The 12246-nt window shown below is 35.0% G+C and overlaps 1 protein-coding gene across 2 annotated transcripts in view; it reads left to right on the plus strand.

Annotated features, from left to right (window-relative positions):
• Window positions 1-12246, plus strand: part of cntnap2a (contactin associated protein 2a) — a 231862-nt gene that overhangs the window by 121165 nt on the left and 98451 nt on the right. For both annotated transcript variants that reach the window (XM_077736044.1, XM_077736045.1), the window contains exons 11-13: window positions 8158-8320; window positions 10015-10121; window positions 11764-11883. In XM_077736044.1, the coding sequence (XP_077592170.1) occupies window positions 8158-8320; window positions 10015-10121; window positions 11764-11883 (390 nt within the window). The remainder of the gene's footprint in view (window positions 1-8157; window positions 8321-10014; window positions 10122-11763; window positions 11884-12246) is intronic.

Raw genomic sequence — 12246 nt, forward strand, 5'->3', positions numbered from 1 at the left:
AACTCCAAAGCAAGCGCTAAATCGAATAAAAACGTATGCCAGAAAAACAACAGGACAGACTCGACTTTCAGCATTAGCTTCGATGGCGATAGAAAAGAAGGAAAAAAGAAAGGATGATGAATATTGTGTACAGTTTAAAGCATTTTTGGTGAGTAAAATATGGCTATATATATATATATATATATATATATATATATATATATATATATATATATATATATATATATATATAGATATAGATATAGATATAGATATAGATATAGATATAGATATAGATATAGATATAGATATAGATATAGATATATATATATATATATATATATATATATATATATATATATATATATATATATATATATATATATATATATATATATATATATATATATATATATATATATATATATATATATATATATATATATATATATATATATATATATATATATATATATATATATATATATATATATATATATATATATATATATATGTGCTCAAAATTTCAGCACAATTTAAAAACAGAACAATTAATCTACACTAGACATGTTTCTGCGTGTGTGTGTGTGTGTGTGTGTGTGCATGTCTGTGGGAGTATAGATTGAGATGTCAATGGTGTTTACGTATAAGACCTTCTCTATACATACTCAGTCACTAATGATAAACCCAGAACATGTAAACTCATGTTGATTAATCACTTCTACATCGGTGATTTAATTAAGTTTTTGTTTGCAGCCACATTGCTTTATAATAATGTGTTTGTGCGTACAATCCGTGCAGTTCATATCCCAAATGATTCAATAGGGCAAGATCCAATAAAAAAATCTAAATCGATAGGAAAAAACACTCACATATGCACTAATATGAACAGCAGTCGCTATCATTCTAAATTAGGCTGACAGCATCATAAAATGTACGTTAATGATGCCAGATGGTATAGTCATAAGAGTGGCACTAAAGTTTTATTCATATTTTTTTTAATTTTATACTAATATTTGTCATAAGTTTGTCAATGCCAATTTACAAACTGTTCACACCATTTTGAGTTAAAAAATGTATTTGAGATGATCTTCTGTTTTTGTGTTTCTGCAAAAGTTAAATGCTCATTTATATGATAAGTTTGTGTGCGCTGGCAATGCATGTGGGGACTTTGAAACTCTGAGGAGACTCAGGCTACAATTGTTTTTCAATTACACCTATCATTGGTTTTTCAAAAATGTACACAAGTCAATTATTCAGTCACCTGACACTCCCACACTGAGGTGGAGTTCTGCGCTAGTATTTGCCCGGGGAGTTATAAAAAGGGGAAAACATTTATTCGACATGAAGTGGTCTTGCAAAAAAAGTATTGCACTGGACCACAGCAGAGACACATTCACAGGTTTACAGTAGATACTGCTTTATTATTGATATTTATTATTTATTTATTTGTTCTTAATTAGGCATATTTAGGAACAAGGAACTGGCAAGATTCCGGATGGCTTTTGTCAGTGTTCGGCAGTCCCAATACTAATTGGCATACAAGCGGAAAAAGAGGGCATACACTTAAGTCAGTTTGTGACATCACACAATTTGAAAATGTACCATTTACAGAATAAATAGCACATTTGGTATAGGTAGAAGTAGGTAGAATGATAAAACAACTTCTTTTTTATTTGAAAAATAAATTACTTTGATCGAACAAAAGGAACATACAATCCTATCAAATGTTGCATATCAGATAGTAACTCGAGAAGCAGAGTTACCTCAATTATATTTTGGCATTGTTAGATATCATTCTTACTCCGGTTGTGACTCAATAACAAGCGGGAAAATGTCTGAACATTTATCAGAAATGTAATTTGGATATTTAAAATGAGCCTGTTATGCTGATAACATCAAATTGACAACAAAATAACACTCTGGGATTTTCCTATTCATACTAAACACAAAAATAACACGGTTTAAATCATGGTGACACTCGTAATATGTTAAGTGCCTCGGAGCAAATGGTCCTTATTAAGGTACTTAAAGAATTAATTGCTTCTGTGAATTCAAATATGGACATTCATGCATATGTGAATGGATTGCAGAGTCTAAATAAGTAGTACTAATCTTCAAGACAAATCAATTTGGAAAGCTGCGTAATTACCATGAAAACAAGATCATGTCACTACTCTGTATGGATGGATTTCATTTCAAGATTTTGGGCAAGCGCGGCCGACATAGTGTGTCTCTGACGACTACGAGAGCAGCTCATCTTAGCTGGGTGTGAACTGCGTCGAATGATTTTCCATTAAAGCCATGAATAGCATATTTAGTAATCTCGTACGGTCATTTATTTCAAAATAGAAAAAAAAGATAAACAGATAAAACGCTAAACAAAATTTGTTTTGACATCTATGAATTAAATTCAAGTAAAAAAAAACTATCTTGCACAAAATTTGAAAAAAATAATTCACTTGTGCCTGCCATTGCTCGCTCAGGGAGCCACCATCTTACCTTAGTTAAACGTGCTCTGACTGGCCAGACGTGAGTAGCCTTGATACATGTGTTTGTAGTGTTTACCATTCCAGCACATCACAATAGTTGTTATGACTGATCGAAGGTCTAGTGATCGATCATTATAATATCAGCCTTGATATCTGTGTAATTTGTATCTCATGCTATTATTGCAGCCAGAGAAATGGTGAACACTTGACTGCTAAGTACACACTTCCTGGCTGAAATACTCACATGACTTCCTTTTTGAATTTGTCTACGTGCAGGCAACACCCTTTCAGAACACAGAAAGAAAATGATTGTATATTTGTGATTATAAAAATGAAACAAAATTACGCTTAGATTTTTTTTAATTTCTTGTTCAAAATTGACAACTATTGCAGTAATATGAAAATATGATATATATATATATATATATATATATATATATATATATATATATATATATATATATATATATATATATATATATATATATATATATATATATATATATATATATATATATATATATATATATAATTTATTTATTTATTTTTTATTTAACTGCATTTAATTGACGGTCAGAGGATGTAGGCTGTTGAATTAACAAGAATGTATTCTATAATGCTTTAGGAGTTAGCCCAGTGCAAGAGAGTGCTACAACATTCACTTAGAGAATTTTCTTTAGATCCCACTGGTTTAAAATGTTCATTTTTCTTTTGAAATGAAAACAATAAACCACCTAAATGGCCAACTTGTTTGAGAGGAACAATGGTGAAATGTCAACTTCACTGCTATTGCTTTGTCCCAAACAACTAAACCCTTTGTACTCTCTTTCGGGATGGATAGCACCAAATTACCTGCAGTAGTGTTGTTTTTTAGATACTGCTATCAACCAATTGTTTTGAAAATCATGAATCGGAACAGTTCCAATAGAATTCATAACAGGTGGCTAAATAATAAGGCCATTGGAATAGTATTTTCATATTGGTTTAGAAAAAGACCTTGGATGTAATTGCTGTTTTTATTCCTCTTTACTTTATTTTCTCTCTATACCATTCTTCCATCTCTCCCAACGTTGTATAAAACCAAAGTAGAAATATAGTATAAACTTGTAAATGCTCTTAAAAACAGGTAATTGTCTTATAAAATACGTGCTTGCTATTTTTAATACTTTATATCACTATTTCGAACTGATCTGTATACCGATGTAAAACATCTCCAGTAGGTAGAATCACTACTTTTACAAGCCTACATTTACAATTCCTTTCCTTGCTTGAATATTTTGGCTTATCCTCTTTATGACTTCCATAAATGTGCTAGCGGGTGATAACAAATGTTATACAGCCTGGAAGGTGGTGCTTCTGCTGAAGCAGATCTTCCGTTGTGTGCTGCGATGTTAAGAGCTCCACCATATGGGTACCACATGCAGCTTCTGATAGAAGGGCAGCAGGCTTGCAGCGGGTAATGCTGCTGCACCACACTTATTAGGCCTTAAAAATTCTTACTTTTTTCAGTAATTCAATGGGGTTGATCATTGGGCGCGTGAGTACAGACACTACAAACATTTCTTCATATGACATTCATCCAGGTTTCTCCACAACTATTGCACACACTGGAAGACATCAATAATAATACATTTGTTTGTGTTGCTTTTGGAACAGAAAACACCTTTCTTTGTGAAAGCTCAAACATGGCTGGTTTTGTAAAAATAACCTCCAATATAGCAACATCTTTTAACTAGAAATGGTCACTCATGGTTTTATTGACAGTCATAAGTTTATTTTTATATAGAGAATCATTTCTCCGTTAATGTTAACCGTTTGAGTTTTTTAGCCATTGAATCCATGATATGCAAGTTATATTTTATTCGACCAGAGGTCGTTGATAGGCATTGATTGTAAGTGTCTGCGCCCTGTCTGCGCGTGGTTAGATTCATGATTGGCTGGTCACTAGATGACGAATGTCGCGAGATTGTCCGCACCCATTGCTGCGTCACTACGGTATCGCATCGACGATCAACAAAACTCTTACATTGCTAGGATTCTATAAGTGTCTGCGCCCCGTCTGCGTCGTAAAATTAATGAATGGTTCTTTCAATTGGCTCATTTTCAGTTGTTTATGGTTCTTAGGAATTTGGAATCTTACTCAATTACAGAAGTACAAAAATATATTTTTAGTATTGCAGATTTACAAAAAATAGTTACAAAAATATTTGTCTACGTAATTCTACGTGATTTTCACACAAAAAAAAAGGATACGATGAAAATAGTAAAAATAAAATAAAAAACCTGATCGACCGCCTCCGGTCGATTATGCTTACTATTTTTTATGCTTACTTTTTTTTTACTTACTTATTGAGTGTTGCTGTGAGTTGTTCGATATTCAATGCCTCTAACCTAGTCATTTACAATTGTGTAATGTGAAAACAACTGTGAAAATATATTGTATTTACATTCAATGTTCCCTCTAATTTTTTGTTTGTCTGGGCAGAGGACAATATCCCTGAGCACACTGAGTACCAGTTTGAGCAACATCAACATTGCTCGCTATGGGCACACACCAGTATCACACCTGCCATAAGCATGTGCATGTCTACTAGACATAAATTATTTAGTAATAATAAAATGTAACGATTAATATATATGAACGGGCAGCCCGGCAAATGATTGATTCACGCTTCGGCTTCACAGCTCCGGGGGTCGTGGGTTCAAATCCAGATCGGTCCACCTGTGTTGAATTTGCATATTTTCCCTGAAGAATGGCATCACATACAGTGAACAATTGAAACAGTTTTAGGTGTATTTACCTCAAAAACAACAAAATCACTATCATTTTTTGAGGGTTTATTTAAAAACAATTCTACATGAGCAAAACTAGAATCACATTTTAGGCATAAGTTTTGAGCCTCTGGTATTAAAAGAACAAACCTTACCATCTTTCTTTTTTTATCATCCACTTTCATAATCTTTCAGGGAATTATCCTTCCATTTATTAAAACATCATTTCCCACATGTACATCCTTTCATTCTGCCAAACGCTAAGCAAAGCAGCATTTTCTTTTTGCATTTCATTGCTACCCATAGGACACAATGTGCTGCCAGACAGCTGTAGTAGCATTTGTGTGTTCTGTTTTCAAACCTATCTCATCCTTTCAATATCTGCCACTATCCCTTTTCCCACCATCTGTCTATGACCTGGGCGATGCACTAGACAGCTGTGCAAGGAAGCAGTTGACACAAGTGTCAAGCCAGAGGTTTTATAAAAAAAAATATGGTAATCAAGATGAGTTGGATAAATGAGAGAGAGAGAGAAAAAGAAAAAGAGAGAGAGAGAGAGAGAGAGCAAGAGCGAGAATGAGAGATAAAAAGCCATGACCTTTTTTGCAAGAAACTGTGACGAATATTGGAAAATGCACCTTTAGTGAGAAATATTCATAGAGACACTTCACAGTAGGGTGCATCCCAATTCTGCGTTGTAGTCGTAATTATTTAACATTGGCCACTCACTCTCACTCTTTTATGTTTGTAAAGATTTTTCATGCTTATTACCTTTACATTGTATACTTGAATGACTGTAATTATTTTTTTCTATTAAAATGGTCAACACCGTTTAAAATCTCAGAATGTTCTTGGAAACATTCTATTCTTCCCTGCTTTAATTCCTGGTGTTTGACACCTACATCACCAGGTATTCTGCAGTAAATGTTTACACACACATACACACCCAGACAATGCATGGAACCCTGATGATAAGCCATTTTGCTGTTTTAGCCTTGGCAATGATTGATACGTGACAGCTAATAACATTAGGATGATGGAGGGGTCATTGAGCATGGGTGATTTAGGGTTCACCTCGCAGTGATTGAAAAGCATGCTTTGACCCTCCATTTCAAATTATAGCATGACACCATTTTTCTTAGGAGTACATGTTAAGCATTTTATACTTTAAATTCTAGACAGTAATATTTAAAAAAAATACAGATACCACACAGGCACCTGGCCCTTCTGTCAGGGTCATTGGTGGGGCAATATTCTCGATCGACTCTTGTATGAAGTAAAAGGTGCCCTTTGTGCTAGACCCAATTTGGCATTTAGAATATGTTAGGCTGAGGAGCACAACAGGGTCCAAACGCAGACATTTACATAATTGGTGTGGTGAAAATGTAAAAGGTTTATTTATGTACTTTTATGTCCTTTTATTTATGTTCGGGAAGGGGTCATGTAGAGGTCTTAAGAGGTTTGTGTGGCGTAGATGAGGCACGTAGGAGTACAGGCTGAAGAATCCAAAGGGGCACACAGAGGCAAAACATAGATGATAGAGCAAAGGTCAGAAGTCAGACTTCAGTGTTACGATACGCGAAAACGAGATTCAACAAACGGAGAAACTAGACAAGTTGATCAGACGACGAGGTGGAGCGTCCACTAGCTGTTTAAAGGTGACTGATGTTGATTGCCCACAGCTGTGGCCGCTCACCCCGACTGCCTCCAACCTGTAATCACACAAACTCATCCTTCACTTGCCCACAGTAGGTCAGACCTCAGGAGGGAGGGGCATAGGCACTTACAGAATCTTGTGACCTTTGGGCAAACATTTTGCCTAACCAACCCTGGAAAATAAAAGGAGAGAGTAAAGGTCCATGCTGGCAAATGTTTCAAACCAGGAGAAACCTTTGTCTTTTGGTCTTTTGTTAAGAATAATATGTTGGTTCACCTTGTTCATTATATGCTAAAGGTAAAAAATAATCACGATTCATCCATTGTCTTCTACTTTATTGGATTCACCATAATCTTTTCTTATGCAACTTTATGAATAACATTGTTTGCAGCATTTCTTTTGTAGCAAATTAGATTAGATTCAACTTTATTTATCCCGTACTCTGAAAATTCATGTTGTTGCTGTAGCACGAAGGTGATGCATAGCTCTACCGGCTGAACCCGTGTGTAGGACAGCGGAGGCATGGCTGAATGAGGCCAAAAAACATCCAGAACTAGTAGAAAAAAATTAAAATAATAGAACAATGACTGCCTCTCACACACGACGAACAGGTGGAGTCGAGTCGTAAAATGTCGTAAAACAAATGAAGTATAAGGTACAAAGTTAAGTATAAAGTAAAGTATTAAGAAATATTAAAATGTAATAAAAATAATTTAATGTTCCAGAAATTTTTATAAACTGTTAAAGGGAGGGCAGCCCGGTCGCGAGAGTGGCTGGCGCGTTGGCCTTACAGCTCTGGGGTCCTGCTTCTCCTGCGTGGGTTTCCTCCGGGGACTCCGGTTTTCGTCCCACATTCCAAAAACATGCGTGGTAGGCTCATTGGACACTCTAAATTGCCCCTAGGTGTGGGTGTGAGAGTGCATGGTTGTCCGTCTCCTTGTGCTCTTCGATTGGCTGGCCACCGAAGTCAACTGGGATAGGCTCCAGCATCCCCCGAGACCATAATGAGGATAAAGCGGTTCAGAAAATGAGATAATATGAGATGTTAAAGCGAGGAGGTGGTTTTAGTATGAATGACTGGTTCTGATGGTTGACTTACCGTTCAGATGCTGTAAATTTTTATGCGTTGCCTCAGCTATTTCAAAACATTTGTGATTTAGTAAGTACAAAATCTTACTACCAAGCAGCTGAGTGTTTTAGTCAGAAGTGTGAAATTATTTTAGGTGTTTTAATGTATTCAATTTGCTATGCTTTCAGGGTATTTTCTTCAGACGCTGTTTCCACCTTCTCAGCGCTTCTTCCAGGGTTGCATGCAGGCAATTGTGGTGGATGACCAAACAGCTGATTTACATGCAGTCGAAAAAGGCACAGTTGGAGCATTTGAGAATGTCAGCCTGGACATGTGTGCCATTATGGATAGGTAAGCCTTAAAACTCTTATGCAACTTTTTATATGGTGTTTAATATTGAATTGGAATTCAGATTTTATATAATAGTACCAATTTTGTAAATCAAATTTCAACAAAATGTCCCTAAAAATATAATCCTTTTTTTGTAATTTTGATCATATTCTTACATTGATTACAAAAAAAATCGGACATTTTTAAATTTGAGTTATAAAAAGCTGTATTTTGATTTCTTTTTCTCTCTGTTTGGGTCTCCATTCCCTCACAATGGAGTGTCTGCTTTTTTCCATACTATCCTGGCATTGTGGCTTTTTCCATACTATTGTAAACGTCTTGCACATGCTTTTGCGGATTGTAAACCCCCACCTTCTTTTGCACATTGGAATCCTTTGGACAAATGGAGAGTAGGGGAATTTAGGATACACAGGTTAACGCAGGGTTAGGCAAAACAGTCTTCAAGGGCTGCTGTGGCTTCAGAATTTCCAACCAATCCAGCACTACTAGTTTAACCAATGAGTTTTCCATGAAAACAAGAAGCACCTGAATTCAATCCACTGATTGCACATATAGTATGACCCCAAATGAGTGAAAAGGTTTTCTCTTGATGAGATGGAACAAAAACCCACAACGATTGCATCCCTTTGTGGAGTAGGTTGCCTAACCATATTATTCTTCAGCCAACAAATTTGCTGATTCGTTTCGCTAAACAAACTGAAGTTAGATAGTCTTGTAATTGAAGCTTTAAAATTCAGAAGGTGATTTGTGAGTCCACAAACGATAGACAGGACAAAAAACTAACATATTTTAGATGGTATTACAAAACATTAAAAAGCCCCGGAGACAGGAAAATGTACAAAGGTAGGACTTGAGGTCGGAGATAGAAGATTAGGGGATCTCCAGTAAAACAGATGTGGCAGGAATGTAAGGGGCAGACAGAACCAAGCAGCAAAAGATCAGATCAGATTCTAAAGAGGATGAATGCTGGAGTCTATTTCACGGGCACAGACTGTAGTGACCAATCTGCTGATGAGTCATTAAGCGATCACAATAATGATGTAAAGTGTTTAATCTATTTGTTATAACTGATTAGCTAATAGCTTCAGCACAGTGTCCCATTTTTGACAATGAGCCATTCAGAACCATTGATCTTTTTGCAGGGGTTATGGATATTTACACTTGACTGTCAACAGTTTTTTTCCATACCACATGACCTTCCTTATTCTTTTCTTTCTTGTACAGTCATGTTATCAAAACGTAGCTTCCTTCAAACCAAGAGGTCCACATACCTTTATATAAGTTTGAAGTTATGTTTCTAAAGAACATTTTTTAGGTTAAGAAGTCAAAAGTGTTTGTTATTATTGAAAACAGCATTCAATATGATGTTTTATGGATATAGGGACTCTATTTAGTTAAATATATCATTATTTTTTTCCTGGTGTTCAAAATGATATTGATCATTTTAGAGATAAACATAGATTTAACAGTAGGATTATTAATTTAAATGTTAATGTAGTGTAAGACCAATGCTAAAAAAAAAGTAGAATTGGAAAAAAAAGTAGAATTGAAACCTTCTTACGTCTACCGCATGTTGGATAAAAACGATCTTGATAATTTGAAGATCATTTGGAATTGGATTACTTTGTTCACTTTATTAAATTTATGACACAATGCATGTTAAAAATGTATCACTATCCTTACCTCTGCTGTAGATGTATGCCTAATCATTGTGAACATGGTGGTCGGTGTAAGCAGACATGGGACAGTTTCAGCTGCACTTGCGATGGAACAGGATACACTGGCGCTACCTGTCACACCTGTAAGTATTGTTTTGGTTTGGTATGTTCATGTGGGCAAAGGAATTGTGCATTCTTATTTATTATTATTTTTGTTTAGTTTGGCCTTACATTTTATTGTGTTGAGTTCTACATACTAATTTAATCATACAAACTTGTCAGAGTATTTACAAACGTTATCAAGGTGTACACTGATCCCCTTCATTCACTAATTGATATATCTGTTCATCTTCGGAACCGCTTATCCTCGACAGGGTTGTTGGGCTGGAGTAGACTAAACATAGGTTTTAACACGCAATTATCATATATAATATGTAATACAGCGTGCAAGACTCATGCTTGCCGGTCAGTCCAGCCTCTGTCCCTGCCTCAGGGATTCATCATCCATTTTGCATATTGAGCATAATATGTCTAAATATCTTTTAAATGACTTTCCCCAGATCCACAGCTGCCATAACCCTTACCTATAAAGATGTGTATATCCCAAGGTGGTGATGTGGTTATGATAGGAATTTCCTGGGAGAGTTTATAAAACAAGAAGGATGCTAATTCGAATTTTTTTTTGAGATTTTTAAATTAATTGTTCTTCATCTGAATTATTACTTACAAATGTAGTTACATGACCATATATTAATTCATATTCTATAAATATATCAGTAAAGTGTACCCTTCTTTCATTTAAAAAATACTACAGCTATAAATACTAAGTCGTTCAAAGATTGTTATGGATACCACGGATACGCTCAAAAACAAATCGACATTCATGTGGAAATATGTATGGGAATAGTTATTAAAGGGAAATAAAACGATGCACATGTAAGCCCACAAAAGGTTTTCTGAAGACAGGTAGACCAAAGGTGTAGATTACCAAGATAAACATATTTCGTTCAAATGATATGAAGCATGAGTCGCAGTAACCAAGTGAAGGCTACAAAGACAAGTGCGTCTTGCCTACAGTCAATGATGGTGTTGTGAGTGTCATAGTCTCGGGCTGTGAGTGTAGCTGGCACTAGGAAGCTACAGTTCATTGAGGGAACAATGAATACCAACATGTACTGTGGCATATTGAAGCAGAGCACTATCCTTAACTGGGCCATAAAGCAAAATACAAACATGATAACGACCCCAAATACACCTCCGAAATGACCACAGCTGTGGATGAAGGTGATGAACTGGTCAAGCATGTCCATTAACTAAACTCAATTGAGCTTTTGTGGAGCATCCACAAATGGAAAATGTGGGAGTACAATTCTCCTACATAATAAATGTTACTTTCCTTCAATATATTAATAAATATATCTTTATAAATATAAATTTAAAGAAATAGATTGCCTCCATCATGAAGTTTTCACTCCAAGAAACACTCCCACATCTCTGGTAATAACTCTTCCACTCATCCATATCCTCAATCCATGTCCCTGTCTCGTCACAACATACCATCACTATGTGTTTCATAAAGAATGCTAGAATGAGTGGTTCAAACGAACACTTGAAAGTCCCTGCAGAGCAGCTTAAAAACATCGGAATTTCCTTAAACATGATACATTTAAATATCTTAATGTATGACAATACTTTGTCCACCATTGGAGTCGTTGTTAGTGTCATAAGGACACTTTGAATTCCCGTACATGAAAGTAATGTTAACCTTATTTCTGCTTGCCCTAGCTATCTATGAGCCATCATGTGAGGCATATAAGCATTTGGGCCGGTCCACTGACACTTACTGGATAGACCCTGATGGCAGTGGACCTCTCGGACCTTTCAAAGTAAACTGCAACATGACAGGTATGTACATACTAAACTGGTCCTTTCTGTGCCTCATAAGATGTGTACATTTTTATGAAAGTGGTTATTATTATCATCATCATTATTATTATTATTATGATCATTATTATTATCATTATTATTACCATTATTATTACCATTATTATTATCATTATTATTATCATTATTAGTATCATTATTAGTATCATTATTATTATTATCATTATTATCATTATTATTATCATTATTATTATTCTCATTATCATTATTATTATCATCATCATCATCATTACCATTACTATTGTTGTTTTTGTTATCATCACTATCATTATCATTATCAATGTCATTATTATTAATATTGGATTTCATGTTTAACAATGAGAT

Source organism: Stigmatopora nigra, chromosome 16 (assembly GCF_051989575.1).
Source record: "Stigmatopora nigra isolate UIUO_SnigA chromosome 16, RoL_Snig_1.1, whole genome shotgun sequence".
Lineage (NCBI taxonomy): Eukaryota > Metazoa > Chordata > Actinopteri > Syngnathiformes > Syngnathidae > Stigmatopora > Stigmatopora nigra.